Source organism: Acanthaster planci, linkage group LG01 (genome assembly GCF_054643075.1).
Source record: "Acanthaster planci isolate LZ-2023a linkage group LG01, COTS_SCS, whole genome shotgun sequence".
Lineage (NCBI taxonomy): Eukaryota > Metazoa > Echinodermata > Asteroidea > Valvatida > Acanthasteridae > Acanthaster > Acanthaster planci.
In genome coordinates, this window is record NC_141777.1 from 18,332,323 (window position 1) to 18,356,130 (window position 23,808).

A 23,808-nucleotide genomic window follows, 5' to 3' on the forward strand; every position below is an offset into this window, starting at 1 on the left:
TTCTTGGAGAGATAGATCCCTACCTCTTCTTGGAGAGATAGATCCCTACCTCTTCTTGGAGAGATACATTCCTACCTCTTCTTGAAGAGATAGATCCCTACCTCTTCTTAGAGAGATAGATCCCCACCTCTTCTTGGAGAGATAGATCCCCACCTGTACTACTTCCACCATGCAAAGTTTCAAATCTTACAAACTTACTGCGACAACCGTTGGCTAATTTAATGACTGGTATAAGCAGTGTTTGGCGTTTACTGAGAATGGTCTCATTCCCCCAACAAACGAAGGTGTACTCGATGGACCTTTTGTCGGATCCATCAAAATGGCTTGCAGGGAATTTAGTTGGTTATATTTTGCAAAAGAAAAATCCGATCTGTCCTTTTACGCAAATATGGTTATAAGTACAGTGAAAATATCAACCAACTGCAGCCTTTTGTGAAATGGCCGCCATTGGTGTCAAAGGGCAAATCTGGAAAGGCCCTATAGCCAAATATCTTTTGTAGGACATACCGTGACTGTGTACAAAATTGAATGCTTTTATCATCAAATATTTCACTTATCTGCCCATGCACGTTTTCCCCTTTTGCCTCAGTGAGCAACCCATTTTTGTTGATGATAAAATACAACACTGGAAAACAGCACTGTGCCGCCTCAGCCTAATTTCAAAGCCCAACCCTGCTGGTCCCATCTCACTATAAACCCGCAACTCCTTCTCAACAACACAAAACTGAAGAAGTGAGAGTCTCATCATTATACTCAGCAGAGTAATTATTGTTCATCACGTTTTTTTCCAATGCTTTGCTACATTGTTTTCCATATTTTGGAAATTTTAGAATTCTTTTGTTTTTTTCAAGACTGTGAAGCATCTCTTACCAAACGAAAGGATCTTTTTCTAACCGTGCTGCGTGGAAAGGAGTGAGAGTTCGAGCCCATACGATTGCTTTTAATTTTGTACATGTACATACATGTAATTAAGTACCACGCAGAGCTTTATCTTCAATAACCTCAACTTCAAATGGTGCAAATTATGATTATTACACATATTTCCATATTTTCTTCATGAGAATTTTATTTTGAATTACAAACCAAGAAAGTTCGGTTCAAAAGATATTTTTGCAAACCAATATATGTTTCAACACATTATGTCTTACTTAAAGTTACAAGTCTTAGAAGCAGGAAACCTTTATTCTGCCCTACCTTTGTTCATGTTAATTATACACATGCACGTGACTGTTAACATGTAATTAGTAAGCAGTGATAAAACTACACTGTAAACAAATTTTAAAAAACACAGTAGACATAACAACCAGAGTTTCCATGCGATGTGTCACTGCAGAAAGTAATACGCTCTTGGAGTCTTGGACAAGTCAATATTCTACAAGTGCATAGTCTGGTTGTTTTTTGAGGCAAAATTTGAAGATTTTTATTTCGTGTAATCTCCACAATATGGGGAGGAAATTTTAAAAATACCAGAAAGCTGCTTTAATTTAAATTCTGTCTTTGTACAAGGAACTATACTTGAGCATATCGGAGACACACTAAGGGTAGATATATGAAGTAACTTAACCTCCAAGACACTTGAATCGAGAGAATTCAACAAATGATGTTTACGGAGGCAGTTAATTTATTCTCAAACCCTCAAGTGTCATTTTCTACATTACAGACAACCTCAACTTGACTGTGCAGTTATAAAACAATACTGCGTGTATTTTTTATCATCAGTCACGCCTACTCCGACCAATCTGCGTAACAATACATTTTAGCAACGAGCATTTGCACTAAAAAGTTTGACGAGGGATGGAAAAAATGTAACTGTGTTAGGCTTTTCCGTTGTTCCGACTGTACCTTTTTTTGTAAATGCAAGTGTTTAACGTCTGTAAATAAATTGTTTGCGCGGAAAGTAAATTGCAAAACGTGGTTACAGTGTAATTCGACAACCAGAATTAGAAGCGACTACTGCGGTGGCGCAAAGCTCGTGGACAGGTGGTACGCGTGCGTTACATACCTCTTTGACCAATAGGGTGTCATGATTTGCCCAAAGCACGCGCTCGTCAAGCTGAAGAAAGTGCGTGTGAGTGCGGTGCCTACGCAGTTATGGCGTGTAATCGGACGATTAAGTACTGATCTATTAAGTACAACGAAACAAGCACACTGCCCAATACACACACAAAACGGCAATTTCACATAGCTGTGTTTTGACTGCTCTGCTCGAAAACTCGCTGTTTGTGATGAAAACTATAATATTTAAATTTGTACCCCAACGATGAAGGAAACGTACAATATACCTGGAAATTAAAAACTAACTGTAAACGATAGATCTTAATTATAGCGCCTTTGTGCATTAACGTGCATTGCGTAAGCGTATCGCTTGCTCAAATGGCGCCCGCGCGATTACAGCGTTTTACGCCTATTCACGGTAAAGTTCTCCAACTTGCGCCGCTATACGCAGCGCTATACGATCTTTGCTTTAATTAAACACAGTGCATTATGTACATGAGGTGCGATTACACTTCAGAGCACTGGATCTATCCGGAATCTGGCCACGTGCATTTTTCTCCGATATCGCCACAAAGAACTTTTTGTCATGCAGGGCCTGCTGAGTTTTTTTGGTGAGCGACGTTTTGCTTTTATTTTATCAACTAAGTCTTATTTTATTCAGACCGGATATCCCACTCTTGCAAAACAATGGATGAAATTACACGCATGTTAAGTTTTTGAAAAGATTGGTCAGAGGACAAAAGAAATCTTGGCCTCCCTAGCTGTGAGGTCTGAAAAACCTGGTCTTTAGAAAGTTAAATGGTTTCTATAGAGTACAGTGGTTTTAAGCAATTATCCAATGATAAATCAATCCCAAACAATTTCACAGATCAGAATTTACACTCCAAATGATGTTATCAGGGTATTAAAGGCGTCGGCAAAAGGAGAAGAGGAACCAGGCTTGATCCCAAAGAACACATCTACTGCTCTACATGATTTGTTACGTCGTAGAAAGCGCCCTCGAAGCTCGTGGCATCACCAGTCCTTTCACAAAATTTGAGACAAACCTCACTCAGCAATTGATTCAGCTCTCCTTGTTTCTGTGTTGATTGTACAAAACATATCATTGTATTTTACTACCAAAGTGCATAACTGTCATTGTTTTATAAATATCTTTGTCCCAAAGTTTGAAAGGCCATTTAAATGCAGCCTAAAATTTTACAGGAAACATGTTCATTTAATGAAGCAAGATATTGAAGATAAGTGAGCCCGAGAAAACTTCATATTGTAGTGTAGCCAAGTTGGCACACCAAACCTCCCTTTATTTTTTGAGTTTTTAAAGGGAGGTATCCCACCCCAATGTTCCTGCCACCTGCCAGCGACCAATCGACCGTCAAGGTCGATCAACATTGTATTGATTAATGCGGCTTACTGAGTGTTATTGTTCTTTTATAAAGAAGTGTGCATTTATCCCCAATGCTGTGTACTAGTTTTGATATCTTGTAATTAATGAATTCAACGTTTCAAGGCCTTCAGTCGATATCCTTATGAAGTAACTCATGATTATGGTAGCCGCAGACCTTAGTTTTTTTTACCTTTGTTCAAATATTTCGCCTCTACTCCGTGAATTTTAGCCGATTGCAAGTAATTTCTGATTCCCCAAACTACGCAAAATTTAATCATGTACATCCATTAGGGGTATCATATTATGTATTGGTGTAGAAGTCACGTGACCTTTTCAGATTGCAAACACGGCTGAGAAAAAAGTTTATAACCGGTTGGCAATCACCGTTGCCCCGGAATCTAGACCAAAAGGTCTGCTTTTGTACACTCGATGTCATTTGTAGCTGATAAAAAAGGTAAGTTAATGCTCTTGAAGTGCGTGGTAATACTCGTATGAAACTTATGAAAAAAATGATGAAGTTATTTAATTTCAAATTGCATCATTTAACGCCGTCATAAAGCTCTCGGTTAGGTTCATTATCGTTACCAGAACTCCATCTAGTCTGTTAAAAGAACTAGTATAAAAACCAACCCATTGCACTTATTATTTTGCACTTTCTGCACTCAACTGTTTGATTTCTATCGAGTATACTGAAGCACTCATTATGAGATGTATACACAACGCAGTGTTATTTGAACACTGACCTGCTTTACAGTGCATTTGAATTTGCCATTTTGGTATTAGGCTACATGTATATATGAGGGATGGAGTATAATAACAATCTAAAAGGTTGGTATTATTTTTTTGGAAAAAAATTGAGTAGATTAAAACACATTGAAAATGGAGAACCTAATGACCATACGTTTATTTAGATGATGAAATGGTTTTTGTATTAGGCCTGCCCTACATGTAAATGTAGGTAGTGTAATTGTATTGTAGTTTTAACCAGTGTCTTAACTTTTTGGAAAGCGCCCTGGAGCACGATTTTATCATGGATGGGCGCTATATAAATACTAACTTATTATTATTATTATTAAATTGATATCTGCCTCATGTGATACATGTTTCCAAAGGTAGTCTTTTGGCCACACATTGTGGGGATCGAAAACGTTACAATAACAGCATGCATAATGAGTGAATGTTAAATTTTCAATGTAACCAGGGTATGTATAGACCCTCCAATATCTGAGTGGGGGGGATTATGACACGCTTTCCAAGTATTTAATGTAGACGCAGAACTCATTATTGCGTAATTCATATTTCTATTTTACCTGGTCAAGTTTCAAGCGCAATCTTACTGTATGACCAGTGATTTCTGTGCCCGACGACAAGTGTGAGGTGTTAGCTGCCGTTGGCTCAGTAGGCTCACCGTATCCCATGGACTGCATCATACTCAGCGTAATGTCTTTATCTTGCATGGTGAGAAGAACATACACCTGACAGAAACATGTGACATTACAATGATTCTTACAAGAATTGGATCTGCGTATGCAGGGATTAACACAGGATATACACAAGAAACAAATAACAATCCAGAAATATATTGCTCAGTACAATTAATCTCAGGAATCCGGTAAAAATAAAATCCAATGAATCCGATTTTAATGAGGAAGATATTTCCAGAATGTCGAATTTCCAAATTATCAAATTTCCAGCACCAGATTCGATTCATTCCAAGTTTGTGTGAGTCACAAATCTCTCATGGTTAGGATAAGTATCTTCTCTTTGGTAAACATGAAAGACATGGAAGCTGTTACCACGAAACGCATGTTCAGCACGTTGGAACCCACACTGAGCATTAAGGCATGTGCTGAAATTTTGATACTCGTTTTGTTTCTGTCATCTGCCAAAAATGTGAAATATAATTACATGGTTTTGATGACAATCCTGGTTTTCAGTTTCCCGTGAAAATTAGTAAATTAAAATTAACTCCCCGCTATAAAAGTGATGAACTTTGCCAAACGAAAGCCTTTTCACTCTGGTTGCTTTGACAATATTTGGATTATCGTTACTGAGGAAGAAACAATTTCTGTGAGTTGGCCGGCAAATTAAAAGACTGAGATTTTGCATACCTTTGGAACAAAGTTCAGACACAGTACAGATGTACTGACAGTAACAATCACAACTCCAGCAACCAGCACTGTAATGTTAGCATCATCGTTCACAGAAGCTATGGTCGGAATCGTCAAGGCAATAGACAGCGCAACGATGTACACTGATGCCGCAATGGATTTACCTGCGAAGTAAAGTGCCGTGATTATGTAGTTTGTAAATTACAGTGTCTCAAAATCACAGTTTCCTCTGCTGAACAATGAACTATTAACCTACTAAGTTTGTATATCTTTACTTTTTTCAGTAACTTAAACTGGTTGGTCTGTATTTCTTTCCTTGTCAACTTTAGAAGTAAATCCACATTTGCACACATTAATTTCCTTTTATCTAGTGCAAATTTTTCGACGTTAATGATTCTGTCCACATACAACAGTAAGAAGGAAGATCACAGGAAATTTTTCCTAGATGGTTCATTATACATGCACGCATAAGTTGAGGTGTTACGACGTGAACGTAGATATTGTTACTTTGGGGTCAAAAATTAATTCCGCTATTTTAAAAATACAATCACTCTACACATATAAAAATGTAGACGTACTGTCACTGAGTCGGGATACTGCAATATTTCTGGTCTCCCAGGCTAAGAAGAGGCCAAAGGTCAAGACGATTCCCTTTGTTATATACAGGGCGGCGATAAAATACACTTCGTGTGTGCTTGCACAATATCGTATCTCTGGAACATCGAAGATCTCCTTTTCAGGCTCAGTCATGTCAAGCTACAACACACATAATAAAAAGCACGCTAAAAGGCTTCAAGGCAAATTCTTAGTATGGGTCTGGTCTACTAGAACATACCTACCCAAACAGTTACATATGCAAATTTCCCATGCGCCTATTTACCATTCGCTGAAAAGATTCGATCACTGTGGTGCACCCTGCCTGACCCCCCACACTGTAACGCGGTCTCGCCGCCATGATCGTCCTTCTTTTCGCGAGCGACTCAAAAGGGTCAGAGCCAAAATTGGGGAAGACGGGCGGAAGAGGACTGTTTAGGTAGGTATATGCTCTAGTAGACCCGACCCACACTTAATGGGGGGGGGGTCTACGGCGCCCTACCAACCCAGTCACTACATATGCAGGGTGGCACCGACGGGGGGGGGGTTCAGTGACAATCTGAATGTGAACTTCATGAGCACAATAATATGCACCAAGTGGTGTTCAGTCGAATACAGATAAGAACAGCACTATTAATACAAGAAAACTATTATAAAAAATTAATTTGTGAGGTTTCAAGGGCCTCGTTATGTTCCACTTTACTAAGGAGAAATTAATAATGAAATCACCAAGTACGGATCTTCAGACTGACTGTCCCTATACTTGGTCTGCAGGCAGCCCCTGAGACTTCCATGCTGCCGATAGTAGAATCGTCTCGCCATGTGCGGAGTTGCTCTGCAAGACATCCCTCAGGGAGCAGAAGGTGAATATAGAAAGAGACTTTCAGCACGCAGCTTTACAGATATGTCTGCAGTGGAAATCCCAAGAAGACTGAAAATCAAGAAGTAGATACTGCTCTTGCATCATGTGCTTTGATATAGTGTTGGCATTGGTTATCAGGGTGTGATGGCCAGTTTGGCGTTGGCAAACTTTAATGGCTGAGACTAACCAGCGTGCAATGGTGTCTTTTGCTGCTGGGTGATGTGGTTTGGTGGAGGTAATAAATAGTTTGGAAACTCTACCTATCAGATTCTTGGTCTTGGCGAGATACCACTTCAGCACACAAACTGGGCACCAGTGTTTGTCCTCATCTTCTTCCGTATGTGAAGCAATTGTTGGTACAAAAATGTCCAGCGGATCAAAAAAAAGAGTCTGATTTTTGGTGAGGAATCCAATGGACGTAATTAAGCGGACGCCGTGTGGCTACCATCGTAGATGTCCCTCACTGACGGCGAGGGCTTGAAGATCACACCCCCTTCTGGAAGTAGACACGGCCAGGATGAAGAGGAAGGCCAGTTTAATGCTGGTATGCATTAAGGAGGCGTTACTTAAAGGCTCGAATCTGACAGTGTGTGCGCGCTCTATTTGGAGATGACCCGCGAGACCAGAGACATTGTGGGCGGGGGGAGGCGTACACTAGTAGGCCAGTCCAATCGATCTGAAGGGCGTCCGTGGCCCACGCTCTCGGGTGCAGAAGTTGGGCATTGTCCGCCGATGCAAAGATGTCGATGTGCGGTCTTTTTATTACCGAGAACAGAGTTTTGACGATGTCGGTGTCAGGCCCTGCAATGTGGATCGCTTGGACCGTGATTGTGTGACTTTCGCCCTGTGAAGTATTTCCCATGTAAGGGCGTGCATCCTTGGAGAGCGCTTACAGCCCTCATGATTAATATATGCTACTGCTATCGAATTGTCCGTGCAGACAATGACTGTTTTGCCCTTGATAATGTCCCTGGAAATGACGTAGAGCATTGAAAATCGCCTGTAGCTCCAGAATGTTGATGTAATTCTTTTGGAACTCGGTGTCCAAGCTCCCTGACACCTGGTGTGGGGGAAGGGAGGCCCCCCAGTCGAGGGATGACGTTAGGTTTTGCTCACCTGAAGGAAGTCCCGCTTTCAAGTGATCCTTTTGTAGCCACCAGAGTAGGTATTGGCGGATGTCGTCTGAAACGTGTGCTGGTGTTGTGATAGGATCCATTTTGGGACTATATCAAGCAAGCAGGTGGAGCTGTACCGCGGCACCAGGTCCAATATGCTGTCCATGAGACCGAGGAGACGGAGCCAGGCAATTAAGGGCGGGAGGTGACTGCAACGTGCAGAAAAGAGAGACGCGGTTCCGAAGATTGTTGACTCGGTCGGCCGTCGGGGTGATGACACCTCCGCGGAGGTCGAGTACTGGCCCTGATAAGTCGGGCGGTGTGATGTCGTCAGGCTCGAGTTTTCTACGTTGATTAGAAAGCCGAGTAGAGTAAGTTCGCAAGCAAAGTGAGTTGCGGTCACAGTCTCGGCTTGGGTTCGACCCACGATCAACCAGTCATCCAGATACTGGAAAATCATGATGTCCAGCTGATCTAGGTGAGCCGTGACAATTTTGGCAATACGGAGGTAAACCGTGGGTGAAACTGATAGATAGTGTTTGCTCAACTGTTGGAGCAGTGGGCGAAAGGAAGAGCGCCTCAGGAAAGCTTGGTATGTTGTGGGCCTGGCTTATCCGCACGCTGCAACGTTGAAGGTGGGGTTTCGCGAAGGGTTATCCTTTTTGCTGTATCAATCTACTTACCCTCGGTCTCCAGCATGTTGAGGAACTTGCAGGCGAAAAGGTCTTCAACGAAGAGTGGAAGTTGCTGGAGATGAGTCTAACACCCTCACGGGGAATGTGTATGGCATCGAGGGCGTTGGATCTTCTCGTCGAAGTCGCTAGACAGGATATTCGAGTAAACTGTTCGAACATACTGTTCAGTCCCTCTTCAAGGCCAAGGAGAGCTAGGGCTGCAATGTCTGGGGAGACCAGTGAGTTCTCTTCGCATGCAAGGGCGATGTATTCTGACGGGAAGAGCAGGTAGCCGGTGCACCGTAGTCCACAGTGGGAGGCTTTGTCGAGCTTAGAGAGCTTTGCGAGCAGGGCTTTATCCTTGTCCCGGAAGATTCCCTGAGCAGGTGGTCTTCCCGAGTCCGTGCTAATCTTGTCTTTGGCTGTGTCAGGAAGGTGTGGAGCCGATAGGAAATTCTTGAAATCGGAAAATGGTAGCAAGCTGCCGCTCGGTTGGGGAGTGCAAGCAGCAGCGATCAAGCGGTAATTCGGGACAGATTCAGAAGCATCCAGTCGAGTTGTATGTCGTTTGAACGAGCCTTGACTGGTATCCTCCTCTGGCGGAACGGCTGCGGGCAGGCCTAATATTTGAACCTTGTTCCGCTGAAGAGGACGGCAACGACCCTCGGCAGGAGTAAGAGTGCAGATAGAATCAACCTCTTCCTCCTCGGAAGATACCACTGGGGACAGGGCCGCGTGTAGTTCCGAGTCCTGCACAGTCCTGTGGACAATAGACCGCTCATGTAAAGTAACATCTGCGTGATGCGACCCCGGGTCGGTGTGTCGAGATGGCTCGTGGTTAAGGAGGGCGGGTGCGGTTGGTCCGCCAGGGACGGGTCCGGGCTGGTGGACGCCGGAGGTAGTCTGTCGTCGAGGTGACGGGCAATGGAGGTAAGGACCATATTTATAGTTTCAGAGGCGGATATTCGAGCCTCAGAAGTCTGGTCGTACCGGCCAGAGCAGTGCTTGTTGGTGGGTTTGGAGGCATTGGGTAGAGAAGAGGAGCGCTTGCGTTTGCTCTTCCCGGTGGCGGGTGACCCGGCAGTGGAGGTGCCAGACGGGGTCACAGTAGGAGGAGCGCCTGGGGAGCGTTCCCGGCCGATGTCATCGGGAACTGTGGAGCATCGGACGGAAGGGCTGGGAGACGTAAGGCCTGATGGCCCGGAGAGGCCTAATTGAAAAAAAAAACAGGAACCGCGTATGGGCTGCGGTGGCTTGAAGCTCTGACGGCGTAAAAGTCAGGTGGGCTGCACGGCACCCGAGGGAGATTGGTTGGGTGCCTCGGTGTCGTGGCCAGGTGGCATACTGGGCGAGACAGACCCCAGCGCTCGTGAGGAGCCTGGCCCGTAACCTTCAGTTTCTGGGTGAGAGAGAGTGCTCTCAGAGGCCGCCGGAGAAGTGGTCTTTTTGGCCGATGTCGAACGGCGCCTGACGCTCTTCGGAGTCGTCGGGGGAACGTTGGCAGGATTGCTGCGTCTGTTTTTTTGGCCGGTGAAGGCCGTGGCAGAAGGGCGGGCTCGGGAGACGTCTGGTAGGGTACTCCCTCGGGAGTCCCGGCTGGCTCACTATAGGCCAGCAATTGACCAAGGAGACAGAGGGCCGTACCAGATCCTGGCAGTGCCCCTGCTCAAGCGGTGATTCACAGTCAACCACGAAGCTTCCCCGTCAGCACCGTTACGCCGAATTAGGGGGCCTTGCCAGATCATCGCGGGTATCCCCTAGTCGACGGCAGGCCTTTCCTAGTCTAGTTGCCGGAAAAAAACAGAGGAGTATGGTAGATCCTGACTGCGACCCCCTGAATTCAATCAGCTAAGACCTACTTCTTATCGCTGGTGAGATCTATTGTGTAGCTGGGACGAACTTCGTAGTACCGACGGTAAAAACATGCAGGGTGCACATACAAGAAAAATAAAGACAAGGAAAGAACACAAAAGATACACCAGAAAAATACCTTAATCACCACACGAAGTGTGAAAAATAAGGCAATACTTTATTCAAGAAAAAAGGATGGTCGATCAGATCGGCACAACCGTGTAGCGAAAACGGAAACTCGATAAATCGAAGAAAGACACGTCCGTTATGTTACGGTGATCATAACGGCCAGACTGCGTTGCATTGTGGGAGGTCAGGGTGCACCACAGGTGATCTAATCTTTTCAGCGAATAATAAATAGGCGCATGGGAAATCTGCATTTGTAGTGACTGTTTGGGGAGGTAGGGCGTCATAGGCTCAATAGGTAAAAGCTTTGCAACATTTTGTAAGGAGGACGACAACATGCACACAGCATATCAACGATCTGCAATGTATTTGTATCACGAAAAGACAATTTTAACAACGGCACACGAAGAAACCACGTTGACTGAACGCTTTCACCCAATCCAACAACCCACCGCTGTTGAAAAGCGAAGCTTTTACAGAAAAATTCCCCTCTTGCGGGACCAAAATAATTATGGTATTACCTGATTGAGAACGCGTTGAAGTGAGCATTAATTCTTTCCTTGAATGGAATTTAACTTATGAAAAAATGATCTGCCTGCTTTTTGCTGCTTTATGCATGTGTTCTCAGCCCGGGTTTCTCTGAATAATACTGTTTGCAGAACCAAATTCAACGGAAAAAAGCCAAGACCACGATTTTTTCGGATGTTTGTCATTTCAAAACTTTGTTTTAGAATAGGGACTTTCTTTCACAATAACTGAAACAAAAGGAGGATATGCTGCCTCGTGATGTCACACTGTGGAGAACGCTTGGCAGGACTAACTCCGATTAGGCATGTCAGGAAAGGACTGTCCTTTAGATTTCATCGGTAATTTATTAAGGAGAATGGTTCAAATAAAAGAAATTTCTGACGATTTACCTACCATATGAAACAGAAAGTAAATGTTGTTTTGAGATATTTCTGGAAAAAAATCAAGTTGACATGGCATGAAGTACATGAACTTTGAAATTATGGAGAATGTTCCTTTTTATTTTGCCATGCTTTCACTGACAGGGGGCCTGCAAGAAAATGAAAGTTCCCAGTGTGGGCCTACATCTGTTGCAAAGGAGTAAGATAAAGACACTTGGCTGTGATTGGCTAGCACTCTTGACTGTGATTGGTCAAAAGTATAAACTGTAGGTCTAATCTATGAATAATTTGTGCTAGAATCCTCCACAACTTCGTGAAACCCTTAACTACAATATAGATGGGAAAATTGAGTGTGGAAACAATGAAAGTATGCAAACATTATGACATCTGCTTGAACACTGAATATAAGCACAGTGTGCTTAACATTGTAAAAGAAACTCCTTTTCAATCACACGAAGCATGTGGCCTCATGTTTGGCCAAGCATAAAGTTTTCTGGCAAAATATAATCATACATTGTGACAGCATCTCACATCCGGTAGCTTCAAAGACGTGGGTATCACGAATGCTGCATTGCAGGTCCAGGTTTTATTACACAGCCTATACGTCTGTGCTTTTCAACCGATGATAATCCGGTCAAGGAGGCGAAGCCGGGGCTGTGGTACCAGGCAAGATAGAGCAATGTGAGCACAGGGGACTATATCCAGCAAGAAATGAGACCGAATGGTACCCCCACCGACATGTCCAATCGCCAGACACACTCCAGACTATGTTACCAAACACACCCCCCTTGATGTCTGAAAAATCCTCAGATTCCATTGAGACAATGACCAACACAAAGCGGGGGAGGGGTTCTCTCCGTCTCTTATCTTGCTTCATATGCAAGGGGCAAGTTCTGCAAATGAAAATAGCTGGCTGATATTATTTTTTCACAATATCCCCATTAAGTGGAAAATAACTACAGTTTTTTGACGAACACAGCATCAGTGAACGGGACTTATATATGATAACGTTGAAACGAGAATTCTACAAATCGATGACTCATTGCAAGCTCTACGCGACAATCTTGTTCTATATTGTGAGCCTGTCCGAATGCGCGGCGATGATACCATAGGCGGTAAGACATTGGAAAGTGTCCTTTCACTGACGTACCCGTGGCTTCAGGGTAACGGTGTGAACAGTCATTACATCTACTGCGATCCACGTGACAAAGATGACACAGTCTGTCAGAACAAGGCCAAAGACGCCACTAATGAGCTTCCAGTCGGGTAAGTCCTGTATTAAAGAATTGTGCAGAATTTCACGCTTCAGAGATAAAGCAAACCCTAATTAGACCACGACTTTTCACAACTGTAACTAATTCATTTTAACACCATACAGCTTACTGTCGGGCTATATTCTTATAATGACAAATACACATAGCAACCAAATAATATTGGTTAAAATGACCTTTGCGGAATTTTCACAACAAGGCTACCCATAAACCTTTGGAGAATTAACACGCCTTCAATATACTCTGTGAAATGAAATTGGCTAATAAAACCAGAAATTGCAAATTTGTGTCCGATCAAATGCATTTGGCTAGACACATCTACCAATTGTTTTGCTTTTTAAAAAATCAGTTTTGGTTGCTCGTGCTCAGTTGTGTACATAGAGACCGTTGCGTACAGCACATAATTACAGATCCAGTCACAGACAGCTTTTCTATTTGTTGGTTTCTTATACAGATAAGAGAGATTCTGGAAACTTATACTATCATCTGCTATCTGTAGAGGTATCGCCTCACCAGCAAGGAGGAGGCTGGTGGGGGCCGCGTGCTCAGCGCTGCCCATGCACACAGTGTGTGCCCTCCATTCATTAAAAGAGACGCATGAAAGCCCTGTACTGCCATCAAGTAATATATATTTTCAAAAATCGAAGCAGTTTTTCGAAGTTTGTTATGAGGAATAAAATCAAACGCAAAATACACATCTCTTAAAAATCAGCTTGGAAAAATTCTCGTAAAAAACGATTTGCTTTAAAAAATTGGAAACAATGTTTCTAAAAATAGATCTCATAAAAATGAACTGGAGAATCTATATCTATGTCTGGAACAATTGCGCTGAGGCCAAATACTTCTCGTAAAAACAAAATTGAAACATTTACTACATAAAAACAAACTTCGGAAATATATACTTAATACCTTCACTTTCTGAAAACAATATATACTTGAAGGCAGAGACGTCGTTACTTTGCCAATCATTTCCTTTGTTCCTACACAAGGAACCGATGGTTGAAATTAGAATTCTGGAAATACAACTTCACCATCTTGGGATTTTAAGATAAATAAGATAAACTGGAAAGTGTTTCAAGGCTAGGAATTACAGGCTAACCTAATGCATTTGCTCCATTTAAAGAGATCTAAAGAAAAGATAAAGAATACTCACAATTTGTTTAAACCGCTTGACAGCCAAAGTAAATATTGCATGTATTCGATAGGTCTTCATCAAGGTGGAACCGAATGCAAAGGAGACCCCCAGAGAAATAAATATCCTCTCCAACTGCATCAAAACATGAGGCAAACTTAGCAATCAATTGGGCCAGGCAGTCTTTTGTAAGTATTTGTGAATATTAACTTTCTTTTTAGAAAAAGGGCAGAATTATTGGGATTATATCTTAACAATCCCAAACGTAAAAGGTCCAGATATTACACCAAGAATAAGATTTTCAAAAAATACACTTGCATATTCTCCATAACAATAATGCCGGATAGTCCTACGAGCTTTCACAAAGGATTGACCGACATATATAGTCATAGTCATTGACAATGGCGAATTACAGATTCTTAAAATAAAACGAATAGAGCACATCCGTGTAAAAGGCGCCTTTGCTTTTCATGTCTGTACCCTAAGCGTCCAGCACTACGAATTTCTTTTCTTCGAATATTTACGTGACATTTGACGATGAAACTCCAATCAGAGATTTGCGTGGCGTCCAAGGCCGTAGTAAAGACGGAAGCTTGGAGAAGCAGACAGCCCACTATTGTCAGATTACTAAGGGAAGGACTCGACATCTTGATGGCCCTGAGAAATTAACAGCTGACCATAAGACTTTAGATTTTTTTAAAAGGTTTTCCCGTTATACTTGCCTATACATCCCTCCTTATTTTACGGTGCTGCAAGGGCGGACTCCGAAATCAAAATTTAGGGGGCCCATAGGCCTAAATTATCAGGGTTTTTAGGAGGGGAGGCCAAAAAGTTAGGATTTTTAAAAATGTATTAGGCCTATATTTTCAGTGGTACACATTTTGGTACTCTTCACACGCAAGGAAAGAAACCAAAACTCCGCCCTTGCAGTGCTGGTTTGCCAACCACATCCAACGATATGGTTGGCCGTGATCGCAACTATTGCAGTATTTCAACGTCTACCAATTATCAATGATAGTAATGCTCCAAGCTCTTAGCAAGATTCTGAATATAATGAAACATAACACGTTCAGTCAAGTCCATGTCATTATGATTTGTTGCATCGTTTGAAGCCCCCCTTCTGTCCTTTGCTTTTGCAGAGTGCTTGACCTCCTGTCATGACGTTGAATGTCACAGGGGCTTCGTACCAGTCCTCCCCATCCCTTGCCTCAAGGTCTGTCGTAACATCCTGTCACCCGACGTGTCGCACACCTGTCGAACAGTCGTTCTCGTCGTGACATTTGTCTATACTACTGACTTCACGGTATTGGAGGCCAACTATATAGGAAAACGCAGCGAAAACTCGTAGGGAGAGATGGCATGGCGCAGTGAAGCTGTCTTGCTATAGCATCATCGCCACCACATCGACCACTACACGTTCTGTGGTATTTGGGACGCTGTACTTGCTAATACGTAGGGTCTTTAAAAGGGGTAATCCAAAACGTTCAAGGGTAAATGTCAACAAGTACAGAAAGCAGAAAGTTATATTATATTTTCACCGATACTTTTATTAGAATCCAGAAATTACGAGTCATCAACACTACCATCTAAAAAATGGAGACGAATAAGAGTTAAGGTCGAAACACCTTTGAAGTCAAACTCGAGACTGGAAAGCACAAAAGCAAAGAAACTGGAGACTCGTACTGTCTTTCAAATTAATGAATATAATTCATGACTACAATATTCGTCAACAGGAGTGTCAGATTTTCTAACATTCTTTAAAATCTTCTATACCACCTCCCCTTTCCAACTGCAATCGACGTCGGCGTTGCATGCCGTTCAAGGCTAATTTGAGGATATTTATTTTCTACGGAATCACATATTTTACTTCCTGCATTTTGCGAGTGCCTTTGGAATAACACTGATAACCGAGTTTCGGCTCACCTCCTGTGCTTGTATCTGATGTTGAGAAAAAGGAAGGCCAATGCGATGACCACACCGACCAAGGCAAGAGAGATAAGCACGGCCTGAGTTGTTAAGGACACCGGTAGGATGACTTTCCTCGTTGTAATACCATCCACTGGAATATGATCGCCTAAAGTAAAACGACAGGCAGCTTTGAAACAATAGACCTAAAACATAATTAGGTCACGCTTTGTTCACATGTGCACTTTCCAACGTGGATAAGATCGCGTCCCACCTCCACTGTCTCTTACTGCTAATGTCTTCAGTCAAACCAGCGCTAGTTAATGTGAAACGCGACATGACCGCATGGTGTAAATCCCCGCCGGGGAGTGAGCTTAGGACGATAACCAATTCGTCAAATTACCCAGCTGTGGAAATTTGAAAGACAAGATTGGTTGTGAGGGTTGAGTCTGGACATCACAGTAACGTTGCTCGGGAAGCAGATGTATGAGCATTTTATGATTATTTACGCGCATATACATGTCGGGACTTCGCTTTAAAACGGCGCACATGTGCTTTTGTACTTTATTCTCCGTTTTTCAGAGTTATTAATTACAGTTTGGATGTTGGAACGTCCAAAACAACCCTAAAATCCATATTTTATGTGGATTCGTGATTGGCTCCTACCAAAAATCCCTAACGCGTGCATTTCGTAGTCGTTTGTGAACCAGCGAGGTACAGTTCTCGATCAAAGGAGCGTTCGTTGCTTGGAAAATTACCTCCCCCTTCTTGGACCATTTCAAAGCTCAAAGTGACAAACGACCGGATCAGTAAAAATGCTTCTGATAATGAAATCTTTACCATTATGGAGGAAACGGAAAAAGGCTGGTATTGGGACAGATACAAAGATTTTTGTTATGCTGAAGTGTTTCAGCTTACTGTGAAAACATTGCTGCGTCAATAGCCTACACTTACTTCATTGAATGAAGACTCAGTAAACTTTAGTCTGAAAAGGGATCAGTTTTTCACTTGTTAAAACTAGTCTTTCAAAAATGCATTAATACAGGTACGATTTCTGGAACTGAAATAGATACCCACACAACTACCGGTAGTATACTTGTTTAAGTTGTGAGAATTGATTACATGTAATCAACTACGTGTATTGAAAGTATTATTTTGTTGAATTTCATTCTTTTCTCACCTTTCCAAATAATCCTAGAGACTCCAGACGTTTCTAAAGCTTGACTATCCGTTTTGTACATCATTACCTTAGTCAACTCTTCACCTGTAAAATGTCAAATATCACCAAAACAGCAATGGTGAATGATCAAAAGCTAGCTATTATAAGACAGTTTCGGCAGACAGGAAACGCGCACGCGCGCGTATCATGCATCCGTATCTTTTTCGCTGATGACGCCATCACCTTAGGCTGTCTTGTTATACGTAATGCAGAGAAGCCCCACGGACAACGGCACATGGAAGCAACTTGGTACGGAACCGGTACTTATGAAGTTTCGGCTTTCCACACCACGTTAGTACAAAATTGTATTCCACCCAACAAAAATTCCTTACTCGCACAACGCTTGATGTATCGTTTGTTGTTTAACAAATCAGGGCCACCACTGTTGCTACGTTGCCGCGTGCCTCATCACTTACACGGATGTGCGAGTCATGCCGAAACTACATTTTGCAACTTTATACGTACCCGTATACATGCCATGCGGATACGCGTACGGACACGAAGAAATTAACTTCTTTGCCGAAACTGTCTGTTAACAGTGACTCGAGTTGTCGATTAGAAAGTAGCCTATATACCTGTACAACTGTGCCAAAATAAAGAACATGCAAAACACGTTTGAAAATGACTGACCGACGAAACTTATAATTCCAAAGTACTGTTACGTTTGATAATCGTTATAAAGACTTATTATGGTTGTCACACATTGGTTGCTCTGACACTGAAAAAAATTTAAAAGGAAAGGAAGAAAAAATTACAGTAATACTACAAAAAAGACCCCTGGTGGCCTCTCAGAAAGCTACGTAATTTGGCCACAAACAAAATTATTTTAATGGGGAAAAAGATCATTATTTCAAAAATGGGTTTGCGACTGGGAATTAATTTTGGATTTTTGCCCTGCCCGACGTGTATTTTAACACTGTATACTCAGTGTTTGCTCCAGAAGGCTTGTGAAAAACCACAAGCGTGCTCGGGTGGGACTCGAACCCACGACCTCCTGCTTACTAGCGCAGACGTCTTAACCACTTGACCAGCGAGTTTACGTTGTCGACTGGCTGGTTCGAATCAGGTGTAGCAGCAGGTAACCAAACAACTATTCTAAAGATGGATTTGCGTAGGGAGATGTAAATTAATTTTGGATTGTTGCCCTGCCCAATGTGTATTTTAACACTTTATTCTCAGTGTAAAGTAAAGTACTTCTCCTCACAAAACGTTACAGGCCGATCGATTATTTTTGCTTCCTATACGAAGAGACTACGCTGCCTTTCCGAAGTCAGTTTTTGATTTTCATATCATTTTGTTTTTCTTGACGTTAATAAAATGACTTGATATGTGTCTAATTATGTGGCACAAATTATAAGCAACAACGTAAGTGTGCTGGGTAGCAGTGACATGCCTGCCATTGCTGAGATCACAGAGATATCAGAGTGCGAGCAGCATCTCTAGGTCGTAAAAACATCATTTGATAGAAAGATGAAACACTGATTTATCCCTTTTTATGAAGTTTCAGACAGTAAAATAGAATCGAGGCTCATGTTTTGGTTATTGTGATTAAATTTTGCATCAGTACTTTAAGGAGCCAGATACGACACACACTGTGGGCAAACACGCGTATCATGCCCTCTGTCTATACATGTCAGTAAAATGGAAAACGTTTTTCGTAATTAACGAAAATAGATATTTTTTGTTTTGTCTTTGGAATTTCAACTAAAGCTGTGTTAACGTGTCATCACGTGATCAGTTTCAGTCTGCAGTAAAATACCATGTAACAGTCCAAGGCTAATCGCAATAGACTTTAAAATGTCTTCATTTAATACATTCACTGGTCAAGCGAACAAAATTGAAATGTTAATAAGGATTTTTAACTCATCAAGTATAAGTAATGGTTACAAGTGTAGGTTCAAAGTAAATCATAACGGGCGCTATGAGATAGCACTCTGCAGATTGAGAAGAAAACTTAGATGTTTATTTGTGGTTATCCCAGGCAACAGATGCACCGAAGTATGTTCGGATTAGTATCAAAGATTGTTAAGAGAAGAGGAAGTCATTGCCGTTATGTTCCATTTGTGTAGTAAACGACGCATGGTGGGTTCTACATCAAAATGGAGACTGCATGCTCATATCAACCTTACCTTGTGCCTGCACTATTTCGACAATGTCACTGTTTTGCTGACCATTTTCAATCAGCACTGGACCCTGCAGGGAAAAGCAAGCAAAGTAACAGGGAAGACGTCTTGTCTTCAAAGGCTATACCGGGCCCTCTGTCGCTTCTCATACTAGTGAAGCCGGAGGAAGAACTACAAGTGTGCAACACGTTCAGGTCTGTTAACGCTAGAATATCTAGACAGGTGCCCAGCAGAAGGGCGTAAGTGCGCTTACACCCTCTTGCCGGGAAACATCATCACAGCAGAAAAAATGTTCCCGGCAAAAGGGCGTAAGAAACACACTGTCTTTATTTAGTAAACACGGGTATATTTTACTACAAAATCAACCTGGGCTGTACAAAAAGCAACCTTTGAACAACTTATAAAAGGACATGAGATTTTTGCCAAGAAATCTTCATATTTCATTAAATTAAACAGTTGCATACTTACATCCTTTTGCCGGGAAACCCTTTTTTTGCAGTGATCATGCTTCCCAGCAAAAGGGCCTAAGCGCTTATGCCCTTCTCCCAGGCACACGACGATCTATAGCTTGACTAATATGGTGACCAACATGGGATAGGATACTCTATAACAGAAATGCGGTGAAGCTGGAAGGTGATTTATCACGGGGAATCACCTGTCCCAAAATCTCTTTTCAACAATCGTTAATATGTCCCAAATAAGTCAGAATTTTGGTAGGAAAGATGGATGCAAAAGTCCGTTTATTCCCATTACTGGAGGGGCTGAAATAAGTTAGCAAATTTCGTTCACGATGCGTCAACTAGAAATCTTCAAACAAGAGCTATCTGAAGGAGTCGTACTTTAATATAATTTTTATGACATCCTGGCAGCTGTGCATGGATCCTTGCGATATGTTGCCACATATTTAATCCAAGAACAATGTTGATAAAGTTACCACAAGTGTCACGATATAATCTGTAACCTTACCCTTTTTAATTTCAGCAGTATCCCCTGATAGTTCAGAGAAATATGGAAGGGCTGCGTGGCACCGTGATCAGAATATCGACAAGAATATAATATCAAATCAGTGCTCTGAAATCACATTATTTCAGAGCACTGATTAGATATTATATTCTTGTCGAGATCCCCTAATAGTAACGTGTTACTCAAAATATGTATTATCAAATAAACACAATCTTGCTATCCTTAGATAGCAATCTTGCTAATCTTAGATGTCCAACGCACTAAACACTATCCATCAAAATTTTAAACACGTTAGCTTTTGAAGATGTCAACAAACCGAAAGCAAGAAATGTTTTAGAAAAATGTTTCATCGCTAAACACGACTTTTGTAGTGAAAAGTAGCAAATGCAAACGATAGGTTGCAAGAACGGTGGAGGGAAAAAGTAATATAAATGCGGATATGTACATTGGTTATTTAAAAAATTCCAGACTATAACCTACCTGCAATCCAATGAATTTGATATTATCCGCGCTCTTAAGAATCACTCGAGCCATCTCGGCATCAGAATACCTAAAATCTTCAAGTCTTCGAGGAGGCTGAAGGCGCTGGAGATCATCTATCGAGGCGTTGAGGGCTAAGGCTATTGTCATAAGACTGTCGTAAATACGTGCTATTTCACTCACTGGTTGGTGTCGGTTGAAGTATTCGTAATGTTCTGGCAAAGGCTTCTGTGAATTGCAAATTGTAGTGAATCATTATTTCGCAAAATTCCCAGTAGATCCAGATAAAGTGGAACAAGGCTCTCACTTTTCACTTTTAGAGGGCGTACATATTGTCTTTTTCTCGCACTGTGTCGTGTGCTATTTACCGGTGATCCTGTAACTTTTAAAACGTATATCAACCGATGAGCAAATATTTCATGCTCTGCTTGTAAATTCAAGGTTTTGCTCTCCAGTGGCGCACGCTGTCCCTTTACGTAAATGCTGGATTTTCCCCCTGATTAACAAAATACACTATAATTAAATTGGGTCTACTTTTCAACAACGGCAACACGCTGTGTGGAATATTCTTTAAATGTTTGACTATTTATTCTAAGCTGATCCTCTCATACCGTTGTGCATTAACGCACTTTGATATATATTCTGAAAAACTGGGATTTAACGTTAGCAAGAATAGGAGCAACAGCGATGACTCCAACAATAAACAAACATTACAACGGAAATAACAGAAGGAAACAGTACAAATGTCAGTGTCAGTTGTGCTACAACTTTGATATCGGTCCATCAAAAGAATGATGCCGCTAAATGCACATTGTGTCTCAGACATTATATAGAACCCCTCCCCCTCATTAACAGTGCCGAGGAGACAACCATAATTGTAAACAAACACGGCTAAAATTTTGGCAAATTCATTTAGACTTTTATTTTCGATTTACATACCACGCCATTGTAATCAAGATCTGTCAAGTTCACTTGGCTCTGACTTCCCCTGAAATGAAAGGAGCCTTTAACAGCCTCGATGATCTCCTCCTGTGTACATGGATGAATGGATGGTGATGAAGGATGCACCCACCATAGGCTATTACCTGCCCAAAAAGGTGCTATCCATACGTACTTGGAGCCGCATAGTCCAGCCAGATAAGCCTGTAAAAAATGCTTCCGTAAGTTAAGACGAACACATACTGTTTTTACACTGTGATATTAAAACAATACTTTCAGTTCTCAGATAATTACAGGAGAGATATGTTCCCTTTTACAATTGAAAGCGTCAACATTTTAGAAATGGTGCATCTGCCTTCCATTGGTGATGAGGCTGCAGGATTCTTTCACGGCTGAAACAATAATGGACTTTTCTTTTTGGATAAATTTCCGTTTTGTCCCCTTCCCGACTCCCCACTCGCCATTGATGCAATTTGCTGACTAGTTCGAAATTGTTTGAACCAACTACACTAAAAGTGTTCTCTTCATTAAATTCAATTCATCCTATCCATCCATTACAACCTCTTACCTTACAAAAAAGCTTTAACGTCTCCAGCCTGTAAAATCCAGTATGTATGATCCTGACATCCTGGCGCTGTCATGCACAAATATACAAATGCATTTAGTTTAAACAAGTTAGGCCTACTTTAAGTTATTTTATGTCCAATTTGAAATAATTCCTTTTTAAAATTTATATAGAAGCGTATATAATTAGCCCAAAATATCTTCATCTTGAAAAAAATTCCTTGCTTATACCTTTAAGTTCTGAAGATGACTGTCTAAGTTATTAAGGTCTTTAACACCTTCCGATGCTACAATGTTGATGTTGTAAGCTTCTAATATCACTTGAAAGTCTTTCATGTGCTGCAAAATAAGCGGTTTGAAAATGCCCAGTTTCAGTTATTGTCGGAAGAACGGCATGAAAACGTCTAGAAATATTATTACGCAACACACCTCAGACATACATCAGACAGACTTTACCGTTTGAAAGGTATTACTTTCCTCGAAGATAAATGCAATTCTTTTCCATCCCATTCGTCTAAAGAGGGCAGCTTCTGCTAACAACCGAGCCCTGAAGGTTGGATGCGCTCGGACGGTGTACGGGTAAATTGACCTGTTTGCTAATCTGTCATCACGAGACGCTAAACCAATCTGCAGTGATGGTACGGAAGAAAAGCAGGTCGACTACCAGTACTTGTTGGTGTAATAAGCCACAGGAAGGGTTCTGAATGCACTATATATATATCGCCATTTGTATACCTATCGCCATTTCCTCACACAATTCTGTTGAAAATGTTCCGACGGCGTGGAAGTCGTGGAATAGGCAACATCAAATCGTCTGCGCTCGTTCAATCACACTGCAGCTTTTACTTTAATAAGAGTCTTTGTGCTGATTTATCAACCCTTTTCACCCACGTGACTGGATTGCGCTAAATGTAAACAATACCACTACGCGAGGACCGACATGTATGCAGGGAACTGTAATGACTTGCCTGGACAATGTTGAATCTTGCTGCTACCTGATTGACTACAGTCGCTTCACCTGAATGGTGAGGGCCGCTCGTGATTACAACAGGAGGTTCAGTGGACACCAAATTGTACAGAACCCGCAGTGCTTCTTCAGGATCAGCATTCTATGGCAAACAATCAATTAAAATGCTGCACAATACAGATATATTAAGAGAGATGAAAATCCCGGAAAGAATAATCCGTTGTTCGGTTTACTTGGTAAAATCACTTTACAGGTGTGGACTTGGTACAGCAGCTTCAAGTGATCCTTCCACTTTCTGTACTTTTGTTAGCTTATCTCCCTTGATTCCAGTTGTGTATGTAAGCTAATATCACACAGCACATTGTTTGAGACACGTATTGAGTATGTAATATGCAACTCTGCTGTGGACTGGATTAAGTCTGAATCAGATTGCAAGCAGCTCTATCGCGTGAGCTGATGACGGGGCAACTATGAATCAGGATGGCTTCTAGTAAACGCCTGGGAGTAATTCAGGGGTTGTTTGGGAGCTTCATATTCATTCTTTGTAACCAATGGTATCATCCAATGCTTCAGCTTCTGCCACTGGCTATTATAAATCTTGGGAAAATGGGAGCCGAGTACGTTA

General features: G+C 41.8%; 1 protein-coding gene across 1 annotated transcript; it reads right to left on the minus strand.

Annotated features, from left to right (window-relative positions):
- Nucleotides 1-1,043: 1,043 nt before the first annotated feature.
- On the minus strand, nt 1,044-22,837 carry LOC110978180 (gamma-aminobutyric acid type B receptor subunit 2-like). The gene is made up of 15 exons (XM_022232962.2): nt 22,673-22,837; nt 22,448-22,555; nt 22,221-22,286; nt 21,653-21,856; nt 20,714-20,941; nt 19,277-19,340; nt 17,109-17,192; nt 15,947-16,097; nt 14,548-14,680; nt 14,045-14,158; nt 12,771-12,893; nt 6,069-6,246; nt 5,491-5,654; nt 4,690-4,854; nt 1,044-3,074 (listed from the first exon to the last, which is right to left on the minus strand). The coding sequence occupies exons 1-15, from the start codon at nt 22,724-22,726 to the stop codon at nt 2,955-2,957; spliced, it is 1,956 nt and encodes a 651-aa protein (XP_022088654.2). The 5' UTR covers nt 22,727-22,837; the 3' UTR covers nt 1,044-2,954.
- Nucleotides 22,838-23,808: the final 971 nt, after the last annotated feature.

Bases quoted from the DNA above. Each gene is read 5' to 3' on its own strand.
- LOC110978180 (XM_022232962.2), bottom strand. From the start codon at position 22,726: ATGGGATGGAAAAGAATTGCATTTATCTTCGAGGAAAGTAATACCTTT. The intron at 21,857-22,220 runs GTAAGAGGTTGT...CATTTTTTACAG, and splicing joins CGTTAAAGCTTTTTTGTAAG to GCTTATCTGGCTGGACTATG. The intron at 14,159-14,547 runs GTAAATATTCGA...GTTTTGATGCAG, and splicing joins GTTTCATCGTCAAATGTCAC to TTGGAGAGGATATTTATTTC.